Genomic DNA, 26,340 nt, shown 5'->3' with positions numbered 1-26,340 from the left:
TGTCTTCCTTTTTTTTCATTCCCTGTTCACGGTTTGGGGGAACTAACAGGGCCGGTTTCAACAACACATAAATCTGTTGTGTATGTGTGTGACGAATAATTGAGCCAGGGTTTTATGCCCGACGGCAAATCTCAACCTGAATTTCATATTTATGACGAGTGGTTAAAGACATGAGGCGCCTGCTAATTTTCTGAAGCACAGACTTTTCATTTTGTGATATCCACCTATTTCTCACAGCTTGATGTTTTGATGAAAAAAGAAAGCAGCCAAGTAAAAGAAACAAATTGTAATAGTGTCACTTTTGCTACAAAACGACAGCTACTTTTAAAGGACATTTTCTTCCCTTGAACTTAGTACATTTTTGTAGAATGCTTAAAGACAGTGGACACTATTGGTAATTGTCAAAGACTAGCCTTCACAGTTGGTGTATCTCAACATATTCACAAAATAACAAACCTGTGAAAATTTGAGCTCAATCGGTCATCGAACTTGCGAGATAATAATGAAAGAAAAAAACACCCTTGTCACACGAAGTTGTGTGCGTTTAGATGGTTGATTTCGAGACCTCAAGTTCTAAATCTGAGGTCTCGAAATCAAATTCATGGAAAATTACTTCTTTCTCGAAAACTATGGCACTTCAGATGGAGCCGTTTCTCACAATGTTTTAAACTACCAACCTCTCCCCATTACTCGTTACCAAGTAAGGTTTTATGCTAATAAATATTTTGAGTAATTACCAATAGTGTCCACTGCCTTTAATATCAACATGGCTTTTATTTAGAAAATGTTAATTAGCCAGCCATGGTGTGTTATTTTAACTCAGTAATTGTTCAGTTTATTTATTAAAAAAAAACAATAAAATAATCAATTAATGATAAATTGACTGCTTAATGATAAATTGATCACTGAACTTATTGATCACTTGGACCAACCACTCAATGAAATAATTATGTTAATAAATTGATCAATCGATTCGATATCACTCAACCATCTACTGTACAATTGATCACTTAACTAATCAATCATTTAAACCAACCACTCTGTGAAATATGTAAATCAATTGACAAACTATACAATAATCAATCAACCAATAACCAATCAATGGTTTGTACATGTTGTTGTTTTAATCAACCAGTTTCCAAAGTAAAAAATAAGAAATAAGAGAAAAATATTTACATGAATATCACATTTTTATGAAACATATTTGTCATACTTTGCAATTAGGTATACAAAGTAACAAAATCAACTTCCCACTGAATATTGACAATTTGTTTGAACATGATAAATGTTTGCCATTCTTTTCTTTTTACATCAACTGGTCCAATAGACCCTTCCCATGAAATATGTAAATTGCACATAGCGCCTGCGCACTAACATTTTGGTTGGCAAAATGAGGGAACATCGTGCTGTTTTGTACACGGCTAATGGGTGCGTGACGCAGACGCGATTGCGCGTCTGCTTAGTGCACAACTCTATGGCGTTCGCCAACAAACAGGGTCTGTACGCATATTTCACGGGAAGGGTCCATTGGTTTTTCTCTTCTCTTGAAAAGTAAACAGAAAGCTTGACTGAGATACATGAGCGGATTAAAACAACCTTCTAAACTTGCAGAAATCTGATGCTACAAATTGCCCACGCAGAAAAAAATTGCCCAGACGCGAAACAGACCCTCGACACCTTATTCATGGAATCAACATACTTACTCTAGATTCCTTCTAACAAAAAAAATCCAGCCGAACATTCCTATCTCTTGATTTTTTCTCGCTAAACCCTTCCTCGTTTTATTAATGTTTTGCTGCTATCCGTTTTTTATTATTCTTGATATCAATAATTGAGCACCACATTCCCATCAAACGCTCGTTTTTTTATTACCTTAATCCTATCTCCTCCGGTTTATGCTCCTCTGTAATATATATTTTATATTCCTGACTGTTTGTGCCTGAGGGCCAATCCATCGTGCAACCACTATACTCATTTGGCAGTCAGCATGCTTATCGGGGCAGATGAAGCCCATACACCATTACTGGAGCACGCTTGACCGAAATGCATCACGGTTGGCACTAACACTGCCGTTCAAGTCCTTACAAGGTCAGACCTGAAGACACGAACTGGATTTATAATTTAAAGGCACTGGACAACTTTGGTAAATTGTCAAAGACCAGCAGTATTCTCACTGGTAATCTTATTATGCTAAGCAATATTTTGTTTGCTTAGCGACATTTGTGTTAAAGCAGCTGTATGAAACTGGGCCAAGATGTTTGTAGACTAAGCGCTCACTTGAATGTATAATCCGCATGAAATAATAACATTAATTTTTTTATTGAAACAGTACCAGTCTACTTTGAACATAAGCCTAGATTTCCTCCCAATAGACTTATGCATTAGAGCTCATTATGGCTTCTCCAAATGAATACATATAATTAGAAGGTAGTGTCCATTTCCTCAACTTCACTGTGATCACGCTTTCCTGGATCACTCCCCGGTGTTGCTTCCGAAGGCATCTCAGAATTTCCTATTCCGGAGTTGGGTTTCATTTCAGTCGCATCTAGGGGTTGTGTTACTCCTCCTATGCTCATAGCTACTTCATCCGGTCCATCGTCTGTTGTGTTGCTTGTGGGTGCTTCAGCGCCTTTACTGTTGGGCTGTGGTGTGACCTGACTAGTGGGGTTTATTGTAGCTTCTGGATTTGGCTGTGGTGTGACCTCACCAGTGGGGTTTATTGTAGCTTCTGGATTTGGCTGTGGTGTGACTTCACCAGTGGGGTTTATTGTAGCTTCTGGATTGAGCTGTGGTGTGACCTGATCAGTGGGGTTTATTGTAGCTCCTGGATTGAGCTTTAGTGTGACTTGACCAGTGGAGTTTATTGTAGCTTCTGGATTGGGCTGTGGTGTGACTTGACCAGTGGGGTTTATTGTAGCTTCTGGACCAGTGGGGTTTATTGGAGCTTCTGGATTGGGCTGTGGTGTGACCTGACCAGTGGGGTTTATTGTAACTTCTGGATTGGGCTGTGGTGTGACCTGACCAGTGGGGTTTATTTGAGCTTCTGGATTGGGCTGTGGTGTGACCTGATCAGTGGGGTTAATTGTAGCTTGATTGGACTGTGAGATTATCTCGTGATCTAATGGATGAAAAAAAAGATAATAGATATTTATATATAAAGTCATTTCTCCAAAACTGCATTTCTAAATCTTCTAGAAAGCCACAATTCTTTTACTTGTAAGGTCAATTCACTTAGTATAGAGTACCATTGATAAAATGTGACTTGCTCAAAACAACATGAGGAAAAAATTGCTAAATTGAATTGAATTTAATTGAATCCCTAAGAGTTATGTAACAATGTGGATCCTGTAATTCATTCTTGAAGGGGCAAGACCATTTTCTTGCGGCAAAATTGAGGAAACTTAAACTTTCTATTGAAACTTTACAAGGGGCACCAAAGGCAAATGGCAACAAAAGCAAAAGCAAGGATACCATGGGCAACACAGGCAAAGTCATGGGCAACAGGGGCATAGGGCACCAAGAGCAAAGGGCAACAATGGCAAATGAGAGGGACATCAAGGGCAAAGCCAAGGGGCATCAAAGGCAAAATCAATGGGCATCAAGGGCAAGGGGCAATGGGGGTGTAGCCAAGGGGCACTAAGGGCAAAGGGCACTAATGGCATAGACAAAGGACAATAAGAGCATAGAAAAGGGGTACCTAGGGCACCAATGGCATAGTGCACCGAGGGCAAAGAGCACCAAAGGCAAAGGTAAACGGGCAACAAGGGCAAGGGGCACTGAGGGCATAGCCAAGGGGCACTAAGGGCAAAGGGCACTAAGGGCATATACAAGGGGCACCAAGTGCATAAACAAAGGACACTAAGAGCATAGAAAAGGGGTACCTAGGGCACCAATGGCATAGTGCACCGAGGGCAAAGAGCACTAAGGGCAAGAGTAAACGGGCTACAAGGGCAAGGGGCAAAAAGGGCAGGGGTAACATGGATGAAGGGCACTGTTCTAATTTTGTAAGAGTGTGATAATATAAACACTTTTTTATTTGAATACCAATCAACTCTAAAATTTTAATGAAATCCAAATCAATACAAATAAAGTTATTACATCCGTCTTGGTTATTAAATCCTCCCAACCTGCATAGCTTTCCTCTTAAGCTGCACTAATCCCGAGTCCTTGAAAAGGTCCCAAGGTATTATAAGTTGAAAACCCTTCTCACAAAAAAACAACCCCATGTTATTCACAGAGTCACGAAACACATCACCTGCAAGTTTTCAGCACTTCCACAACAAGCTGGACCTTCACGATGTTATAATTATTAGATATTTGAGCCACGCTTGCCTGAGCAGGGCATCTATAAGGGCGAGTTGGCCGCATTCCAAAACAACGTCGTGACAAAACACACTCCATCTTATTATTTTTTCATCAACTGTGTACACTTTACTGATTCCCACACCCTTCATCACCCACAGCTTTTAGAAGGGCAAACACTCTCTCTCCCTCTTCCCAAAATACCGTGACCAAATACACCTAAATGATGACGACCAATACAAAAATTGAAATGTCTATTTGACTTCCGTCAAATTTTTGTTAGCGCCTGCGTTCCTATGGAGAATTACTCCGCACGGATGCCCCGTCTTATGAAAAGCATTTGATTCTAACTCAAGGTCATCACCGTCCGAATGGAAAATGAGATGCGATTTACCGGAAAGCGCTCACACATCATCGGACAATTTTGTTTTTCTCTTTCTTTGACACGATTCAAGGTTGGTAAATAAGTGCACGCCCAACGAGAGTAAGTCATGCCATACCGTAATAGGGTACTTTGGAAGAAAGTGATGTATGCAGTGATTTGTTAAGGGAAGATGTATCCAAATGTTGAGACCAAAGGCTTCTCGCTTTGTCCGAGGGTCTTCTCTTGGAACAACCACCAACTACCCAATTTGCAACTAGCCAAGTTTGTGTAGGCGCCTAGATCGGTTTGCTGGAGAAGTGCGCGTTAAAAGTCCATATTAAAATTATTACTTAAGTCAAATCCAAGTCAAATTGACTTCCAGTATCCCAAAGACTCTCATCTATTAGAAAATGAGTGGATCACAAAACTGAATTTGACTTGAGCCTTTTTTTTTTAGACATTGTGAGACCCATCACCAGAAACAAAATAACCTCCCCATATTACCTTTGACTAACCCTATAATATCACAGGGCTAATGCCTCACACAGGCAACAGAGGCACCTGCCTCCCTGCCTTGGTGCCCTATATTCAATACAATTTCCTCATAGAGGTTGAGGCCTGATGCTTTATTCTGGAAAGGGACAGCGCACTAAGGCGTTTCTCTTTTGTATCTAGGGCACCTGTCTAAGAAAATTTTGTATTTCTATTGAAATTATTTCAAGTAAACCACGTATAAAGCATCAGGCCAGGAGGAAACCTTTACAAAAGAGGATACCTCGGTGTCCTTGCCCTTACAAGACTGAAGTATCAAGCCTACATCTCAATGAAGAACTTGTTTTTGATTGTTCAAGGGGCACCAATGCGATAACCAGGGGCAATGGAGGCAACTGCCTCTGTTACCTGTGTAAAGCATCAGGCCAGGAGGAAACCGTTACAAAAGAGGAAATATCTCAGTGCCCTTGCCCTTTCAAGACTGAAGTATCAAGCCTACATCTCAATGAAGAACTTGTTTTTGATTGTTCAAGGTGCACCAGTGCGATAACCAGGGGCAATGGAGGCAACTGCCTCTGTTACCTGTGTAAAGCATCAGGCCAGGAGGAAACCTTTACAAAAGAGGAAATATCTCAGTGCCCTTGCCCTTTCAAGACTGAAGTATCAAGCCTACATCTCAATGAAGAACTTGTATTGGATTGTTCAAGGTGCACCAGTGCGATAACCAGGGGCAATGGAGGCAATTGCCTCTGTTACTTCTGTAAAGCATCAGGCAAGAGGGAAACCGTCTAAAAAGAGGAAATACCTCGGTGCCCTTGCAAGACTGATAGTACGTTTTTATAAATGACACATACCTTTGCTCTTTATTGTGTAGCTGTCAGCAAACTCCCTCAACACGACATGGATGGTGGGAAACTCAATGACCGACTTATAGGTGAGGTTACCGCAAAGCGTATCCTTGACATCCAACTCGTGATACCTGAGATCATTAATGGAAAAGGATGAGGTGTGCTATCCAGCTGAAAGTCACCCCCAGTACAGGAATGTTCCAACCCCAAAAGGTACAGCTATTCACTCTGGGCTTAGAAGAGCCCTATAAGCATATTATGTTTACATATTTACATAACCGTATTATTGCAATTAGGTGAGACTAGGAAGTTGCAAATATGAATGCTTAATTTAAGTTCCGCTCTTAACCCTATTAAAGGCGAAGCAATCTTTTGGTGTTTGGAACCGTTTCGATTGCTTTAACCCTATTCAAATATAGATAATATATGCAGAAAATATAGATAGTATATGTGAAAATTTCATTTTAAAAGGTAGGGGGAATTTTTGAGATATCGCTAACAATCCAAAGCAAACATGTCTATTAAGGAACAATAATCACATTTGAAGTCAAAACCCCGCACTTAACAAAACCACTGCTAGACCATTTTTTTTCTTCAAGCCCAAATCGTCCAATTTACCTGACAGAATTTGCCGGTCTGCCCTCATCCTTCATGAAGAGTCTAAGGTTGTCTAAACCTTCTTGGCAGTATCTCTTCAACCTAAAAGAGAAAACAAGAATACAGAAGCTTAATTGATTTTTGTTTTTTAACAATGACTTTTCTGAATGGGCCCTACATAACTCACAGTGCCGATCAAAGAAAGCAAAATAGATGGCAGCAGTTCAACCAGATTAAAGAACCAAGATCGTAATCTGCATTTTGTAATTTTTTGTTATCAAGGTGGAATACTACGTCAATCAAGAAAACACAAAACTAACCTTTGTCTCCTGACAGGGTCTCCTTTAACTGGATCCAGATATGAAGCCAAAATCTCAATAAGGGGAAGCTTTTCACTGACACTGAAAATACACAAAATAACAAAATAGAAATCATCAAAGAACAAAAACACACCAAAAAAAACCCCGAAATAAACAACGATCATTCGGGAAAAGGTTAGGGACAAATGAACCATAAAGGTTATTGTAAGAAGGAAAGATAAAAGAAAAGCGTACCAAAGTTGTAACAGCCTTCCCATACTTTGCATCTAACAGAGTCTTTCACATAGGCTAGATATTTGCCTTTGAGAAAGACTCAACTAGGGTCAAAAGCTGAGGCTAGCACCACATTTTGCATATTATACCCCAGGTTATTTTTGTTAGCAAATGCTATTCCCTTTCTTTCATAACGGAAAACAGGAATTAAAACTGACCACAAGCAATTCGGACAGTCACGTTCAGTATTCCCTTTCCTTGCAAGTGTAAAAAAGACACCATTCCAACCCTCAAACGCTTCCCAATCAAAAGGACAGTGTATATAAATGAAGTCCAAGTGCGAAAAAATTTGCAAAATCAGCGAAGTCTGCTCCATGAAAAACACCCAACACCTAAACATCAAAAACCCTGTGCACTTTCAGGACGAAAAGATACTACTACACACGGCACGGTTGCGGTTTACCGGGCCCTCACTTAAGAAACACAATGCTATAAGTGGTACTCCGGTGCATAGATTGCCTGGTAACAAGCAATGAATCACCCTATGACTTGTGTTTCTTCAGAAGGCAAGTCACAGATCTTTTTTTTTATGTGAGGCCTTTTCCCCGTTTTGGCTCGGTTACAAAACAAAGTTGATCGTTATTGAGGTCAGTTTTCTGAAATGGAGAGTCGGAAACAGGTAGTTTGCGATGACACTTTAGTGCTCAGGAGTCTCTCCCTTTAAATGAGGACGTTTTTAAAGTGTGCATTCATGATTGTAAGTATAGCCAAGGCTTGAAGTTTGCACTGGCCCTAGGCCAGTCTTTTTAGTGTCAGCCAGTAGGCTTATGAAAGTGCGGCAGTCTTGTATAAAAAATAAAAAAAATGAATAGCAATACAGTGAATGATTTCTTTTGTATAGCAGAGTAAAATACTCTGCAAAATGTCTCAGTTGCTTCTCACAAATCATCAGGGGCTACTCAATATTAGCATTCATTTTGCACTTTTTTTCAGTCTAAATATTTTGCTTACAAAATTGCATGACGAAATTGTTCCTTACTCTTCAATGCACCTCACTGAAGAGATCTTCTGTACATGGTTGTACCAGCAAGTTTACTATCATACTATCAAGTTTTCATTGTTATTTCTTAAATCAATTTCACTTTATTTTCGTCTCAGTGAGACGAAATTCTTTAGAGCGTACAACGGATTCAGGCGACTCTCTTGAAAACATTGCCCTGTGATTTTCATGCTACATACATCTTCATGCACAGTGATGAGTAGGAATTTGTCACTTGCGTTAAAAAAGGGATCAAAACCCTTTAAAATCTCCAAACTATTAACAAGAAAAAAACCCAATTTCATGGGCTGATCAGGATGAACCCAAACCCGAACACCAACAAAGTCTTAGTGTGTACACGCTCACAATCTGATTAAAGTAAAATCCCTTTTTACCTGAAGTGTCATGTAGGTTTAGAATCATTTCCCCCAGAGAAAACCTACCACCGACACTGCCTTGGGGAAACGCCACAACAAAATCTCCTCTTTGGTTTTCCCAGATCAAACAAGACCAATTTAGTAATTGAATTCCTCTTGGTCAGTGGGATTACGACCTTTCCACACAAATCAAAAATCCAAAAATAATTTTGCCTGGAGACGTCTGCCTCCAAGGGAAGCAGATTTTCATTGTTCACCTCCGTCTTAGACAAGACAAAATCTTATTTGGTTCGAGGTGAAATTGTTTAGCTGTTCGCGGAAAAAGAAAGATTTGTTAAGACAACACCATAGGCCGTTCCCATTGGAGGCAGCTGCAATACAAACACATTGTGTATGACATATATCTCAAGCCTAAGTAGTTTTAAATAAATTTGAAAGTAACAAAAAACTGTGCCACCATTAGGTAGCCACCATTGACCTTTATCTCCACAAATTCGAAGCAGCGGGCAAAATACACAGTGGCACTAAATCTTTGACAAGGAAAAATGGTGTGAGAAAATCAACAATATTAGCCAAGTCTTACACAGATGAATGCTCTCTAAAGGGATAGCTGGTCATAACTAAGGGAATCAATGTGTGGTGAAGAGGTTTTCAACTAGTGGTTTAGTCCCAACGAGGCCTGGTTCTTGATAATTGTACCGAGACGAAGTCGAGGTAAATTATAAAGAACCAGGCCTCGGCAGGTTTAAACCACTAGTTGAAAACCGATTCAACACACTTTGATTCCCATTCATGAATACCTTTTGGGTCAAAAACATCATCACTCTTTGGTCAAAAAGTAAAATAAATGCAAAAATTATAATTGTTGAATGATTAATTTCATCACAACACCCCTCCAGCTATGAAATGGTATAGCCCTTTGCCGCCCTCGGGTAAACAACTCATTATAAGGGAATGCTGTGCGCGTATCGCGTGATGTGGCATAACTGTTTCAGCCGTTGCTCTCGACCAATAGGAGTGAAGAAACTGTCTTATAAGAACAGGTGCAAAGTCGCGTGTCACACCCATGGATTAACACTTTTTACCGGTCATAAACAAAGGTTTATACACACCCACAAGACGCGCTCTCCATCAATAGGAATAGCGAAACTGTCTGAGGTATTTATGAATAAGCTTTAAGAGTGTGTGCTTCTACAAGGATGGCTGGGAGTGGGTAGGGGGGTGGGGGACGAACCAGAACCCATCCAAACACAAAAATGTTTCAAAAAAATTAATAATATCTTGCCTATGGGGCAACATTTGCTTCTGTGTACACACCTAATGTAGGACTTCTTCAAAGCTCCTTAGTTATCATACAAGTAGAATACAGAAAAATACACCACCTCTCTGTCCTAGTTACAACAAGGCCACGAACGTGACTGCGACAGCAAATTAATCATCAGGCAAACTTGACAGACAGCTTAAAATAGCGCTATATGCCAAGTTAGAACAGTGCAGTACGCAGGGTGTGATATGGGATGTGCAGTATGGCTTAACAACACACTGTTGTTGCCATGGATCGACCAATCGGAATCAAGGGTTCAAGGAAAGTTTGGTTTTAAAAGAAAATAAGTAAATATTTTGTTACATTTTTACTTGAATGCTATCCAACTCAAAATCGACCAGACAAGAACCGATACTCAATTCAGACTTCTTCGTCAAAAGAACATATCAACGTTCGGGAACAAACTAACTGTAGCCTTCAATATACCAACCCACCACGGCTTTCTTCAAGCAAGCAGAACTTAATAAATAAAATAAAAATCACGCCTTCAAACTAGCACCACAATTTCACACCTCCAGTTAAAACTCTAATCATTCCCTTTTCACCACTACCCTATTCTTCGGGGGCAACCCTAGGGGAGTATTTGCCGGCCCTTTCATATTTGGATTGCTTTAACCCTGATTGAACCCAAGGGAATGACCATCCCTACTCTGGAGTAGGGGTAAGCGGTAAAACCCTGGGGTATTCTTGAAATGTGCAACCCCTGCATAGGTACCTAGGTGGGGACAGTGTGAAAGTGCTCCGGGGTAACCAGTGGGGTACAAAAACACTCCCGGGACCCCCAGTGCTGTATTCCAGGGGGATAAGAGATACAGTGTGAAAAGAGATTTCGAGTATAATGGGTGTTAAATTTGCATCGGGATAAAGAATATTAATTGTGGTTTATACCCATACACCGATGTGTGTATGCACTGTATACTCAGTACTTTATCACAGGCATATTACTCGGGTGGGATTCGAACCCCCGACCCTTGCAATTCTAGAGCAGTGTCTTACCAACTAGACTACCGAGATTGCCGGGTAGCTAGAGACAGTTCGAATCCTATGTTGTGGCAGCGTGATTTGGAGTGTTTAGGAGGTCACACCAACTAAGAACCAATCCATGTGCACTTATCAAAAGAGAATGGTTCGCCCCAGTGTTTCTGGTTGGATTGGCTGCATATTGCACCACAGCACCATGTAAATGAATACATGGTGCTATGTAAAAGGAGTAGGTCTCATAATATGTTCAAACGTAGTCCCACATACCTTGCAGGAAAATACTGAACGTTAAAGCGCCTTGAGCGTCATCCTGAGTAATGGAATTGAGCACTATATAAGAAGCCACCGTTAGCATAACTATTAATCCAACAGATGTATTCAGTGACTGTAAGTACTTTTAAGATCAATTGGCTAAAAAACCAACCAAAACCAAATATGCTTTTAAATTTAACATTTCAACAATCAACCAATTCACCGCTGTCTTACATAAAGAACCAGGGTTCTTTGTGCATCGATTTGTTCCATTGATTGTTTACATAGGGCCATACTTTTTGGCACAAATGTTTTAGATTTGATAAATGGAAATTTAATTCAGTTTAGAATCTCCACTGACCACTGACCAATTGGAGGCAATGAAAACAAAACAGGATTTTTGTTAAAAGCAAAATCTGTAAGACTACAGAACCATCACGCGCAAAATAAACACACAGCATCGATTACGATACATGCACTTCTTTCCATCCACATCCAGCCAGAACCAGGCCTGTCTTTAAAAAAAAAGTGACCGCCACAATTGATTATAAGAATGGGGGCACTTAAGCAAATTAAATTTTCCTCACAAATTTTTCACACCCGAACTGCAGCCCCATAGAAAAAGGACTGACCAGGAAAATGCGCAGGTCACACCAAGGAATGCAAAAACGGCGTGTGGTGTTTGTTTTGCATCTTCCGTCTTCCGCATCCAACCACCCCCCCCCCCCCCCTTGAAAAACCGCAGGGGTAGAGTTTCAGTGTGAACCTGCTGCTTTTAAAAGCAGATAAAAATTCACGTCACGTCGGATGTGTGCATGGATTGTAATGAATTCATCTTCTTCATGGACAGAAGGATGGAAGAAATATGGCTAAGAAATTTTGCATTTTGTAAATATAAAAATTAATATGTAAGTTGCAGATGCATGTGGAACTCAAGACTCAAATCCCCAAGGAAAGAAAAGAAGAATATTCCAAAGAATTGTAAATAGTGAATATTTTGGGGATAGAATTCACAATTACAGGTGATGGCACCAAAAAATATGGGTAAAAGCCTCTTTTAGTAAATACCAAAATGTTTAAGATAAACCAGGGTAAGATAAAACAGTCTAAATTGTAGGATGGAGAGAAACGTGCAACAGGCAAAGAATTCCAAAGAGATTTAACAACGATTATAAATAACAATATTTATAAATAACTGTTATTATAAATACAAATAATTATAAATAACCCAAATGAAAACAAATCCTTCCAATGTTTTATTTAGATTAAGTAAGATTTTTTCAAGCAAAAAAAAAAGAAAAAATGGATACCATGAAAAACAATTGTTGTTAAAAGATATAAAAAAAACCCTCAAAATTACAATGTCAGTTTTAATAAAATACCAAAAAGATTTCAAAATTACGTTATACTTTTACAGGGTGAAATTCGCATCTCGATTTCATCTGACAGTAAAAACAAACAGGTTTGTATATTCCAAATGTAAGTATGCATGTCTAATCCAATTGAAGCACTTTGTTGGTTTCAGGTACTTAAATTGTTTTAAACTGGGAAAAAACTGCTAAGGGTAAAAAAAAATATGTTGATCTTCCCCGCCCGACCGTTCAAAACCCCCCGACCTCATTTTTGTTTTTTCCCCCATGTCTGGATATCTCTTTATACTTTTACTGCCCAGATTTTTCAGCTGATATTTTTTTCAAAATGTACAGGTTTGAAAAGATGTTTAAAGAAGGTTTTTATTCATGTTGGCAACGCAAGAACTATTCTTCAAATATTTACTTGGGCTACACTGTGCTTAGTTGTTTGAAAAAGTTTACAGAAAATGTCATCTAGGAGTTAAATTTGTTTGACAAAACTATTGAAAACATCAAAAACACACAAACCCTCTGTTTATAGTGATTGTGATGATTTCTTTATTCTTGATTTCATATTTGGCATGTCAACAAAACTTTTTAAAAAAAGGACGATCAACAATTGTTTTTTTTTATGTGGCTTAATGTGATGAGTGAAAATGTAATGTGTTATCCTGTTGTTATATGCAAATTGGTGAAATACATCATCCTCTCCTAGTCCGAAGTAACATCATGAAGGCCAAAGTACAGACGGATTCCCCTAGGAATTTGTCTAAGTACCACAAGCGCCCACTCACAAAAAACGCACTTATTTTCCCAAGAATTTCAAAGGGAGCCGCTTGTTTCCCCCAGGGAGAATTCCACCCGAAAAAAGAAATAGGCATTTTGATTCTTAGCGATGGGGGTAATTGATCAGAAATTTGATACTTGAACGGAATCCTTTCAGAATGATCTACTCTTTCTCGGTTTTGTTTGATATTTTTGGTGAATTACCGTTCGCTCCTATTAAGGACCAAACCATAGATGTGTCCGTACAATCTTTGTCGAGGATTCAAACAAATTCTTTCATTTCTGTAATTGTCTTCACTGCGTGCAACTAGATGTCTGACGTTTTCTTTTTATTCAGCCGCAGGAAAAGTATATCTTTTTAACTGCGGGAAAAATAGGAAATGACTTAAATGTCTTGAGGGACGCTACTCTCTCAAATCCTATTAAGATACTTGATTCTTTTGAAAAGGCAGAGTTCACTCACACCAATTAATCTCATTCTATTTTTTTCTGTTTTTTTTCTTTAAAGCTTGGGGTTTGGAGACAAGGGAGTTGCAAAGGAGATCTTTTGCAATTCCCGCACCGTGACATTGATCATTGGTCATGTCTAAATTATTGGGCAGGGTTCTTTCCCAGTGGGACTGTGACATGGGTCTGATTACAAGAGACCTGTAAGGGGATGCTTGATTTACTTTATTTGGAGCGTCTTTTAAAGGCACTGGACACCATTTTGTTAATGGTCAAAGACCAGTTTTCTCACTTGGTGTATCCATACATATGCATAAAACAACAACTATGTGAAAATTCTGACTCAATTGGTCATCGAAGCTGCAAGAGAATAACGAAAGAAGAAACACCCTTGTTCCACAAATATGAGTGCTTTCAGAACCCTAATAAAAGGCTTCAGGCCAGAAGTCTAAATTAATATTTGAGTGAGAAATTTACCTCTTTCTCAAAAACTAGGTCACTTTACATGGAGCCTTTTCTAACGGTTTTTACTACCAATAGCTCTCCATTGCTTTTTACCAAGAAAGTTTTTAGGCTAACAATTATTTTGAGTAATTACCAAGAGTGAGCAGTGCCTTTAACAGAACGCCTTTTTCATGACTGTTGCTAAAAGCATAAACAGAAAAAAAGGCACGCCAGCCTGAGTCCTATTTCATGAAAACAAGCTAAGCACAGAATATCTTGCTTGACAGAACCTAGTTACCAACCAAACTTTCAAAAAGTTTACATTGTTGCAATTGGTATCCCATTACTTTTTTGCTTAGCAAAGAAATGAAACTTAGCACTGGCCCTATTTATATTGTGAGCTGCTTGAGAGCACAAAGATGTTTAGCACAACAAAACTATGCTTGCCAGATTAAGGTCACCGGCCAGGTTACATTCCACATGTAAAGTCTCTGACTGGTACCCTGTTAATTTTTGCTTGACAGGAAATTGATTGGCAAAATTTGCTGCTAATGCAGGTCTTACAAAGTGTTACAAAAAAACATCAAATATCAGAAAAAGTTTGACACTTTCTGAGAATGGGAGACTTTCCAACCCTTGGTGGCAGCAGACTTACCGGGTAAATTTTCATTGTTTACGTAGTTCTGAACATGCGCATCATTCTGAGCACAATGGATTTACCCGGTAAGTCTGCTGCCACCAAGCGTCCCAGAAAGTCTCCTATTGGAAGAAAGGGGGAAAAATGACAGAGCACCTACCTTTTGTTGACAAACTCTGCATCGCTTTGTGGGAATTTCCAATGAACTCTCCAGTAGATAGTTTTTTCCCTGTGGGGAGGGGGACCACAACAGAAGAAAATTCAATTGAGTGATATTAAAACAGTATTTTTTTAACAGCTTTGTGCAATTGTTGCCTACAGCCCTTTCCAAGGAGCTGAGACATTCAGCTATCAAGCAGATTAAGAACACAACAACATCAACTCGTAGAGATAGGTAACGAGCTGAAATGATCTGTGGTCACTATTGCATGTAACCAGCTCCCGCTTACGTTTGCTTAGCAGTTGACTTTGTTAAGCCATGTTATGTGTATTAAAAACTTGACAAGACAACACTCACTTTAATTCTTCAATCACCTGAGAACAGACTAGCCCTGTAATAGCGGCAAGCCACAATTACTCATGTTACACCTATCCTGCAGCCGAGTCTGAACCCTAGTCATGCATGGTTTGGGTTGAATCCGAGCATAAGTCACGAATTACAGAGGTTGACTTTGAGTCTGAATTTTCAAAAATGTGACTAAAGTCTTACTCAAGTCTCGTCAAGGATTCCGAGTCCTCGATGTCAGAGTCAAAGTCATGTGCCATTTAGGTTGAAATTGGGTCTGAGTCACGAGTCTTAAAGGAACATTACAGAACTGGTTTTGCTATCAAAACAGTTGTTGGCAGTGTAAGCACTTTATGTAATCCATCAAATATATAAACTGACAAACATGTAGAAGTTTGAGATCGATCGGTCATCTGGGTCACGAGAAAATAGTGTAAGCTGATTACACATTTTGCATGACATTTGATGCAAACAAAAAACATAAATAATACGCTAACTGAGCGATAAACTCCAAACACAAAGTTAAATTATTTATTTGTCATCAAATATGGCATTCCAAGCAGAAATATTTCAAGGGATGTTTTCTACATCATCATTAGACCGTGTAAGTTTGATGTAAATCTGTGATCATCACGATTTTGTTTTTCACCAATTCTGTAACGTTCCTTTAAAGGTTTTTTCCAAGTCTGAGCCGTCAAAAATGTGACATGAGTCTAACTCAAGTACTATAATAGATTCAAAGTCCTCAATGTCGAGTCTGAGTGCAAGTCATGTGTCACAAAGGTTCATTCTGAGTCCGAGTTATAAAAAATGTGACACGAGTCTAACTCAAGTCATGTAATAGAGTCCAAGTCCTCAATTTTGAGTCTGAGTCATTAGCCATTTGGGTAAAATCTGAGCCTGAGTCACGAGTCACACCAAGGTTGATTCTGAGTCTGAGTTATCTAAAATGTGACTCAAGTCTAAGTAGTATAACATACTTACTTCCTTTGGAAGTAGCTGGTGTTCTCCTTGTGTCTGCTGAACACAGGTGGGAGCAGACTCAACCATACCTTACGAGATTTGCAGTTTCTACTCAGCTGCTGGTACTGAAAGTTGGAAAAATGAGAGAATCTGATTAACATTTCACCCCGAAAGGACAAAATTTTAAAATGTAAAATTCTGAACCACTTTGTGTCTTTGGCAAGGACCCACTAAAATCCTCCAAAATTATGCCGGCAAGAAAAAGGTAACCAGCCAAACTATAATTTCTAGTGTTCAATTTGTGTCTAGTATCCTGCTAAAAAGTTATATTTTCTGCTTTGAGAAGCAGCCCTATGAAATTGTTCCCACGTCTAATCTAGGCAAGTTGAGATGTTCGAGGAGCTATTTAAAAAATATACTCTCCCTTTTCCACCACTGTTTACTTTACACTGTATTTGTATAAGATTGAACAAAAACAGACAGAAAAACATTCTGCTGCTTAACTACAGTAGTTGTTAAAGAGTCACTGCCTCTTGTTCAAAGCCTGTAAGTGATTGACCCCAAATGACCGTCATTTACTGGAAGTTTACCCCTCACGTTATACAAATAAGAAGAAAGGGGAGTCAACAATCATGACTGACTTACTTTATTTGTATATTGATGTTGCTTGGAGGCTTCGTCCGTTACGGCGCTGTACGCCTTGCGGTCAACATCCTCTAGAAATCTGTAATCTGAACAATTCAAGGGAGGACTGGTTTAGGATTGATTTGCTGTCAGGTTTTGCGGCAGTAATCACGTTGAAACTGCCACGCGCAGGAACTATTTGTGAATAAAAATACAGGCACTTTGTCTTTATCAAATGCTCCGTTTGAACAGGTTTATTAAAAAATAGTTAACGGCCTGTTATCTCAATACTAGCAGAGTCTTTCTCAAGGCTAAATGACTGTAAATGCTTTTTTTGACTGAACTTCCACTGAATATCAACACTCCAGGCAAATTTTGTGTGGTATTTTGTTCTGCAAAACATGGGAAATAGACTTTTCAAGTATTACACATATTCAATTTCCAAATCTTAGATGGTCCCAGCCATTTTTAGCATTAAGTGTGCGCGATTCTGTTTTGCAAACACGCTCGTTTTAATGTAGTTTTAGGCTGTAAAATTATATCATACTGTTGGGGCAGGCTAGGTTGAGCGAGGAAATAATAGTATGAAAATAAAATTAAATTTGAGGAACCAACACAAAGAAAACTGGCATGGTTTAGTAAAACATAATCAACTGTTCTGGTTGTTTCAGGGGATTGTGTCACATGTATAATTTATATTTCAAATGCTGCTTTCAAAAAAACTAACAGTGTTTTGTTTTGGGGTTTTTTTTGGGTGGGAGGGGCGTCTTCTTTTGCCATTTCTCGAATTTTAAAAGTATTCCAGACCAAAACTATTTGACTGAGGATGAAGGTAACTGCATAATCTGTAAGGTTTTAGATTAATATTGCTCAAAACAATTTTCCGATGGTAATTAATCTTGTACAGTACTCAGTTTTAAAACTGGTTTCTCACCAAGAAAGTACAAATACTTGCTCAAGTTAACATAGCCGACAACAACACACCGCTCTAGCGCTAATGAACACAATGCATGCACGCACATGTTCGTGTTACTCAGGAAAAGAAACTGGAGTTGAACATTTCTACAAAGAATTTGACAGTAACATTAGCGGTGACGCACATGGAGTACTTAAGTACACGATAATGTCGCAGTTTGATGCATGCTATGTAAAATATAGCTTGACTTTAAACTTGACTGTTTAGAATGTAACAAACACGTACACAAAATATGAGACACTTCAAAATTGATGGAGGTAAAAAGGATGGGCACTTTACCGCTTTGTCCTGATGCCAGAAATTTTTTGGGATGTAACTGAAAACGTCTTGAGTTCATTGCTAACGATTATATGAACATGCACGTAATGCTGTGGTTAAACTTAGTGCTTCCAAACAATTATTGTTCCACTGTCAAGTCTTCAGCCTTTTTTACACTACAGTCTGTATTACCCCCAGTCTGCCCCGGCAGACTGTGTTGTAAGGACCCAGTTGGTTTGGCTGACCGCTCTTAGTGGACCTAGCATTAAATAAACGGCCAGCTACCAAACTTGTAGTCAGCTATTTATTTACTTTTTTAGTGTAATTTCCAAATGCTTTTTGTGTGTGTTACTTAGTTTTTAAGTTTTTGACAATTGATCTCCTTTGCTTTCTTCTCTTTGTTTTAACATTGGTTGTTGAGTATATGGATTTGTCACTAATACATGTTTTATTGCATTTGTTATTTCAAATTCACATGTTATCAGAACTTGACAATATGCGTCCTTTGAAACTACAGTCATGTAATTTTGTAAGTATTGCTTGAAGCTTTGCATGGTGTGGAGAAATAACAGGAAACTATAAATCAATAATAGTAAACTTGCGGGTACAACCATGTGTAATCTCTTATGAGTGAGTGTTGGCTCTGAAAAGAGACAGTTGGTCCAATAATAATAAACCTAAATGATGAATGAATGAATAAATAGGGATGCAGTTGCCATGACGACAGCCAGACATTTTGTATGATTCCATTGCTCGTCTCAACGGATAATTGCAAACCACTTTGGCAGAAAGCAATCTCATGACAAAATAAACCACTCAAGAAGAAACTATGCCATGACACATTATTGATTGCATATTATGAGCGTCGCATGCAATTTGACCCTTTGCAAAATGTCCTGAGCCCGAGGACGTGACAGACCTTGAAAATTTACAGAAAAGTTTTACAGATTTCAACATTATGTTTTTGACAAAAAAAAGGCATACATGTAAATGAATGGGAATGCATGTAATCCATGTTATACTTTCTGAGCGTCAGGCCTCGAACTAAACAACGGCACCAACAGCAATTGCCGTGGTGCCCTATGCTTTGGCTGTGGTGCCCTTTGGAAAATTCCAAGTCATTTATTTCTCTCACTTTCAAAATACAAAACATACATTGGAACGGTGGGGGAGGGGGGGCGGGGGGGGGGGGACTGGGGCTCTATCACGAAACTTATCTTCCCTTAGAATAAACATGAATGTGTTAATTGGGTGCAGTGCCCGGAACATAACCAAGTTAAGACTCTGCATTCTCCAATTTAGCAAATTACTGAATGTTTTTTCAGTAAGTGAATATATGTAAAGGAAGCGTGCGAGAGTTGAGGCAAAACAAAGCCACTGCGGATGGGATTCAGGAAGATAATTTTTCAGGACCCAGAAGCGGTTTCAAAGACAAATAGTAATGTAACGGAGACCTTATGATGACCCACAATTGAAGGAAAAACAAAACAAAGTAGGTTTTCTGGGGTTTTTTTTATGGGGGGGGGTGGGGGTAGGAATCATTACTCAGGGAAGTTTTGAAAAATATCGATACCCAGGGACAATTTTTTTCACAAAAGTTTGCTTACAGAGAAATTTGAGATGACCTTGTCTCGTTTTGACAAATGGGTGGAGAATGATTAGTTTGGAAATGATGAGCAGCATCCAATAATTATCCATATTGGACAGGTGCCTGTCCAAATGGCAAAATAATGGATGACAAGTGACATGTGTTCCACCAATCAAATGACAAGGATCTGCATGTTTTGTACAGGCCTGATACTTCCTGGAGACAATGAAGGCAATTGCCTCCATGCTCCCTGGTCATTGCCTTGGTGCCCTTGAAATGCTACAGTAAAAATTTACAATTTCCTCATAGGGTGCCCTTTACCAAGGAGAAAACGGAGCATACTGCACAGGTCCGGTGGTATACAACACCAGATAGCTCGTCAACTAACTTTGTGGGGTCACACTAACTCACACTTCATATTATGACTACTTTGGGCTATTGTGCGTATTGTACGCACAACGCATAAATGCAGTAGACCTGTTCAGAGGAACTAAGGCTGTGTGAAATACACACGGATAATAAAGAATTGTAATTCAAAACCTGAAATGGGTGCGACTGAGCAGTGAGAAGAATCCAAGCCCAAGGCAATGACGACACCTGCGTTTATTGTTGATCTAACCACATCTCAATGGTCAAGAGTGCATTCTTTTTAATTTATGGAATAATACATTTGAGAAATCTAAATTTGCAATGACACGTTTCAAAATTGGTGTTGCTGTTTTTGTTTTTCTCTCGCACAGTTTAAGAGTGACTGATAAATTTGAAAAGTAAAAAAACAAAACTGTGAGTGCTTTAGTTCAGATAGTGTATACACTGGACTCGGGATAGTACCAAGTATACTGTGCTTTACACACGTCCGTGGGCGCGTAACACACAAATAATATTCTTAATCCTCGATGCAAATTTATCATATTAATAAACGGTTGTTACTTTTTCTCTCTACTAGTGACACAATAACTGATGAATTTTAACATTTCATCAAGCCCCCACAAAAATGAACAACTTTGATGACATCTAAAGAATTTCTTTGACTTCTACTGACAGCACATGTGAGCGTAAGTAGAACACATAATTGTATTATTTTAGAAAGTAATAAACCACAAGGGAAACTGACAAAGGGAAACAAAGAAAAAGTTTACAAGAGCGGGATTTGAACCTGCAACCTCAGGAATGGCAAGATAGCACTCTACCAACTGTTCAATATTTGAAACAACTTTCCTTTCATACACTTTTACTCCCTCATGTTACCAGACCCTATGGAAGCGCTGAAAGGACATTAAGAGCAAAAAAAAATCAAGTCAGCATTGTGACTTAGTACAAGTCATATAATAACTATGACTAGATTATCTCATACTATGAATTAGTATAAGTTATATTATAACATATCATGGCAATATATCTCATAATTATTACTTGTGCCAATTAAGCCATGTTTATGAGATATCTCTCATATTTATAAGTAGACATCATAATTATGAGACAAAAGTCATAATTCTGAATTGAACTACCATCATAAATTGTAAGTCCTAATTATGATTTCATTTTCCATTCTATCTCAATTACCAAAGGCTATCTCAAGCCAAAGGCGTTCTTGAAACCATGTCAACTCATTTGGGGTCATGCATCCCTACCAGACAAATTGAATAAATCACAGGAAAACTGGAAGGTAGATGTACTATCCCTAAAAAAAGAAGATACTGTTTCAGTGACGCACGGAACTTCTTTAAAGTTTTTATTAAAAAACACAGAATGCATTCTAAACCACACTCATCAGTGTGCAAGTTGGTGTAAGTGTATGCTGAACACACTCATAATACGTGGTGTGCGTTCCCTCCATGCATAATGCATCCAGCAAACAATTTGTGTGCTACAATTGTCTCGTAAGATACCAAAGATAAACACAGCTTTACCTCAGCCTCGGTGAAATCCAAGACCACTTAGTGACATAGGGAGTCAAAGAGGTTGAGACGGTACTCACCGTTGAGTAAATGTCGATCGGTGAAGTTCTTGATGGTCACGAAGGCAGCTTTGTCCCGAACCCCACTGCAGTCTTGGGTTGATTTGTGCCTCTTCACACAATGGAGGCTGTGTAAAGAGAGATACAGGAAGATTACATGAGACTAAGATTGCGTGTCTCTGTTTGACTGATGATCATTTTTAGTATTATTGTAAGTGAACAATTTGGACACCCAGTTTTTTAAATTTCCACCAACCTGGACACCCGTTTACCACATCCTGGCTTTTATTAAAATCTTGTTCGGTAATCCTAAGCTTAAAGTCACCTGGAAATAGATTTTTTTTTTTTCAAACATCAGAGTATATGTTTATGAACAATAAAATAATTTTTGGAGTAATTGTTTGTGTCGATTTATATGTTAAAAAAATAAATAATGTTGAATGGGGGTGACTCCGCCTACCCCTTTTGTGACGTCAACCGAGGCAGACTTTGCCTCGATTGACAGCGAACACACGTACGTGCAAGTACATGCCAGTCCTAGTCATGAGTTTGTACGTTTCGAAAAAAAGGTTTGTTTCTTGCTTTTTTCCGGCAGTGTCGACCATTGGTGCTGGTGTATTGGTGCTGGTGTATTGCTGCTGGAGGCAGCAAAACAACTAAAAATGGAAAATGGGGTCAGTTTCTTATTCAACTCTTATGTGTTTTATAAGAAACGTTTTAAATTTTTTTCATGGTTCCTGACCATTAAAAGTAAAAGTTAAACTTTTTTTCGTTAGAGCGTGTGATACTCTTTGAAATGCCATTCACTAAAAAAGATGTATTTTTTAATGTTTGGGGCCAAACATCTGACATAGCATCTTTAAGTGAGAAAAGCTTTATTTTGACAAAATACCACTTCCAGGTGACTTTAATGTACACTGTAAGGCAATGAGTGTTGTGGTCGATTGATCGAGAGCATTGGACTCCAACTCTGGTGTTCAGTGTCAAGAGTCTGGGTTCGTGTCCCGGTCATGGCACTTGTGTCCCTAAAGCAAGACACCTGAGCAATTATTGCTTCCTTCTTTGGAGGTATTAAAGCCAAAAGTCCTGACTGTTCTGTAAAGCCCGGTTCATACTTCCTGCGAATGCGAATGCGAAACGAATGTTGATGTCACAAATTCGCAACGAATAATTCGCAGCAGTTCAACTCTGTTCAACTCACTTGCGAATATTGGTGCGAAAGGAGGGTTAAGACGTCAAATTCACGTCAAATTCGCTTCGCATTCGCATTCGCAGGAAGTATGAACCGGGTTTAACACTTTGGAAGAGAAGTGGTTTGCCTTGGGACTTCTGGTATGGTTGGCCCAAGATTGCGCTGCACAACCCTTCAAGTCCTAACATGGTGCAACAAAAGAATTTCATATCTCAAACATCAATCATGCATCACATAACTGCCATAAAAATATTAAAGTAAAGAAATAAGGGAATCAATGTGTGGTGAAGAGGTTTTCAACTAGTGGTTTAAACCCAACGAGTCCCGGTTCTTGATAATTTTACCGAGACGAAGGCCGATCGATCTCAAACTTCTACAGGTTTGTCAGTTTATGTATATGGTGGAGTGCATAAAGTGTTACACTGCCAGCAACTGTTTTGTTGGCAAAACTAATTCTGTAATGTTCCTTTAAACACTCTCTGCGAGTACCAATACGCTCTTATTTTAGTACAGAGCATTCACATTTCAAACTTTCGATCACTACATTCAACTGGGAGCCAGGAGAAATATGCAATATACACTCAGCAGATGCTTGTTTGTTTGTTTGTTTGAATGATCTTCATATCAAGCAAGGAAACATGGCAAACTCCCACAAAGGGATATTAATGCCAAGCTGGCAACAGCCAATCTCTCACATACAAACATTGGTTAAACGTCTATGATTATGAATTACACAAATCAAGAAATTGTGATTCAGTAACTAGACGACAATATTTTTTCTAGTCATTGTGAAATCAGTGGTTAGCTGGGGATTCGAACCCACAACCTTGTGATTGCAAGTCCTGCAGTCTAACCACTTGGCCACAGCTAACACTGTGTAAATAAAAAACGTACATACCTGCAAGTTTTCACACCACATCTCGGGCACTTGTATTTGGGACTGATTTGCTCACATACTTCACACCTGAAAAATAAAAATGATAATAACTTATTGTTACGGGGTTTCATGGCTGAGTGGTTTAGAGCATCCAATTCAAGTTCTGGTGGTTAAGTCATCAGAGGGTATGTTCAGACAGCGTTCTTATTTAGACGCGAACCGGTTTAAATTTCAAGGTGGTTGTAAAAAGTTGTTCCCCTTGCGTTCAGACAGCACTGAGTTAAACCCGATACGGTTTATCTTTGGTTTTAAGAGGTCAAAGCAAATGCGACCCCAGTACTCAAGCATCCGGTTTGTTGTCCTGTTCATTGGTCACCGTGTGTTTACGTAATGATTACGGAGGTCAATGGGTCGTCTGTTGTGAGCTATCTATCTTTTGTGGGTTGAACTCGATTCAGTCTAACATTAGTACCGTTCAGACACAAAGAGTTGAACTCGATCAGGTTGAACCATGAGTAAAACCAACTTTAATACTGTGTCTGAACGAGCTCAATGTGTGGGTTCGAGTCCTGGTTGTGACACTTGTTTCATTGAGCAAGATACTATTAGGTCTGAAAAAGCCTTTATAGCGGTACAGTTGCCCAGGTTGCATTCTCCCGTAGGAGCTGAGAAAGATTAAAAGAATAACATGTTGCTCCTCCCTGCCCGCCTTGATTTTGGCGGCTGCACCAAAATTTTGTGTGTTATTTGTTATAAAAAATAATTAAAAAAAAATAAAAAATCATTGAAATCAATTTACATGTTATTGATAGCCATTTCAAATGTACCCTCCATTTTTATTGAGCAATTTCATCATCTTTCTTACATGTAGGCCTACAAAAAATGCTATCACAACGCATAATTAGAAACTCGTTTCTTAGAAACGTTTTGCCCTTCACGTTTGCAATTGCATGCCACAGTTCTTTGCACCAGGATGTGATGCCACACACACAGAATAACTTTGAAGCAAAAGCAAGAATAACTCTTTGCAAAGAATACCAATTAATCAAAATGGACACAGAAACGTACAGAATTTCAGGACATACAGAACAGATCATTATATATGTTTCCCCATTTTCTGTACACCTTCGGCTCGGGCCTTTACGCACACGGCAATTCGACCCTGCGCTGTTTTTAACCGCCGTAAAAGAACTAGTCGCTACCCTGTTGTTCCCCTAATAACTGTTGGAGTACTTGCTTTTTCGATTTAAATCACAATTCCTAAAAGAATGGATAACAATTAACATTCACAATACTCGGTTTGTACAAACATGGAGGAAGAAACCTCCATGCTACAAATAAAATATGTTGGCTAAACTAGTATGGTGCCCTCTATCGATGTGAATTATCCTACTCTCAACAGAGTTAACTTTGCTAACACGACGTCTGGGGTCTGTCCAACCGAACTAAGTCAATTTGCAGGCAACGTTTCACTGATCATTTCCGAGTTTTACATCATTTACTAAACGTAATTTTGCCATCGAAGGATTTGTGTGAAATCAGAACTAACAAATCAATGTATAACTTGTTTATTTGGAGCCGATTAATGAAGTGAAAAGGTAGAATTCAGATGAAATATTTACCTCATTCGGTCATCTAACGTTGTACTGTGGTGGTCGGCCATCGTGTTACATGTGCGAGTGTGGCATTTAAATGCAATGCACACACACTGCACATGCAGACGACATGTATATAGGTCAAAGTTGAACAGCGTATGAGTGACGTCATCTGAACGAAAATAATTTAGCGTAACAAAATTGGACGTAGATGGCGCTCGATAAATATCCTCGTGGTGAAGTCCGAGGCAAAAAAGCGCGGTATGTTTTTTTTTGCAGACGATAAAGTACAAAAATTCCAACAAGGCTACATCGACCAACAGTGCAGTGCAGTTTGCAGTGCATTACAGTGCAGTACGTACACGAGGGTAGTCGGTGATGTCGTACAGTCCGCGTGCACTGTCGTGGGGAATGTCATCTTGCTAACTTTGTCGTCATGCTGTACGGTATTTTTTTCAGCCAGTGACACCATTGGAAGTAAAACAACAACGACAGCTATAGCTTCAGTCTACCACGACGGAAAGACGGCCAGTCCTCTGTTTTTGGTTTAAAAACACAGCCAACTGTCGTGAGTGTGAATTTATTGTGGTGGCTCTCGCCGTGTTGGGTAATAAAACGGCCCGTGTCAACGCAAGCGAGTGTTGTTGCCAGGTCTCGGTGGCCGTTAGTTCCATCATTCATTCGGTGTAAGCAGACGTCATGCAGCGGGAATTTAGACGTCTTCTTGTGCTCCTCGTGCTGAGTGTGCTGCTGGTGCAAACCACCAGTATGAACGGCACAGGTATAGAGCTGTTTGAGAGCGAAGACCCGGGCTACAAAGACGGCCTGACCAACCTCTACATCGGGAGTACCATGTCCATAACCGGAGGCACGTGGGACGGTGGGGAGGCTGGCTTGCCCGCCGCCCTTATGGCATTGGCGGATGTTAACAACAGGTCGGACATTTTACCTGGATATCGGCTGAAACTCATTTGGAGCGATAGCAAGGTAAGCTTTTCATGCAGTTTTCTTGGGAAAAAAGTTTGGTACA

The 26,340-nt window shown here is 39.3% G+C and overlaps 3 protein-coding genes across 3 annotated transcripts in view; 2 read left to right on the top strand and 1 right to left on the bottom strand.

Annotated features, from left to right (window-relative positions):
* Window positions 1–26,340, top strand: part of LOC139947870 (guanine nucleotide-binding protein-like 1) — a 395,329-nt gene that overhangs the window by 228,585 nt on the left and 140,404 nt on the right. The window lies entirely within an intron of this gene.
* On the bottom strand, window positions 1,101–25,412 carry LOC139948075 (box C/D snoRNA protein 1-like). Its single transcript, XM_071946099.1, has 10 exons — window positions 25,338–25,412; window positions 23,737–23,802; window positions 21,668–21,774; window positions 16,889–16,974; window positions 16,265–16,368; window positions 14,936–15,004; window positions 6,924–7,004; window positions 6,625–6,705; window positions 6,013–6,137; window positions 1,101–3,118 (listed from the first exon to the last, which is right to left on the bottom strand). Exons 1-10 carry the CDS (start codon window positions 25,376–25,378, stop codon window positions 2,421–2,423), a joined length of 1,458 nt encoding a protein of 485 aa, XP_071802200.1. The 5' UTR covers window positions 25,379–25,412; the 3' UTR covers window positions 1,101–2,420.
* Window positions 25,566–26,340, top strand: part of LOC139947869 (gamma-aminobutyric acid type B receptor subunit 1-like) — a 223,154-nt gene continuing 222,379 nt past the window's right edge. The window contains exon 1 of the mRNA XM_071945696.1: window positions 25,566–26,297. Within this exon, the coding sequence (XP_071801797.1) occupies window positions 26,010–26,297 (288 nt within the window). The 5' untranslated portion in view covers window positions 25,566–26,009. The remainder of the gene's footprint in view (window positions 26,298–26,340) is intronic.

The sequence above is a fragment of the Asterias amurensis genome, chromosome 15, assembly GCF_032118995.1.
Source record: "Asterias amurensis chromosome 15, ASM3211899v1".
Lineage (NCBI taxonomy): Eukaryota > Metazoa > Echinodermata > Asteroidea > Forcipulatida > Asteriidae > Asterias > Asterias amurensis.
Note: the sequence above shows the minus strand (reverse complement) of the source record. Positions and strands in the feature narration are given on the sequence as shown.

What these genes read in the sequence shown, in the direction of transcription:
- LOC139948075 (XM_071946099.1), bottom strand. Translation starts at nt 25,378, where the DNA reads ATGGCCGACCACCACAGTACAACGTTAGATGACCGAATGAG. An exon ending in ACGTTAGATGACCGAATGAG is followed by an intron (nt 23,803 to 25,337) that starts GTAAATATTTCA and finishes TTTATTTTTCAG; the next exon opens with GTGTGAAGTATGTGAGCAAA. An exon ending in ACCAGCTACTTCCAAAGGAA is followed by an intron (nt 15,005 to 16,264) that starts GTAAGTATGTTA and finishes CCCTCCCCACAG; the next exon opens with GGAAAAAACTATCTACTGGA.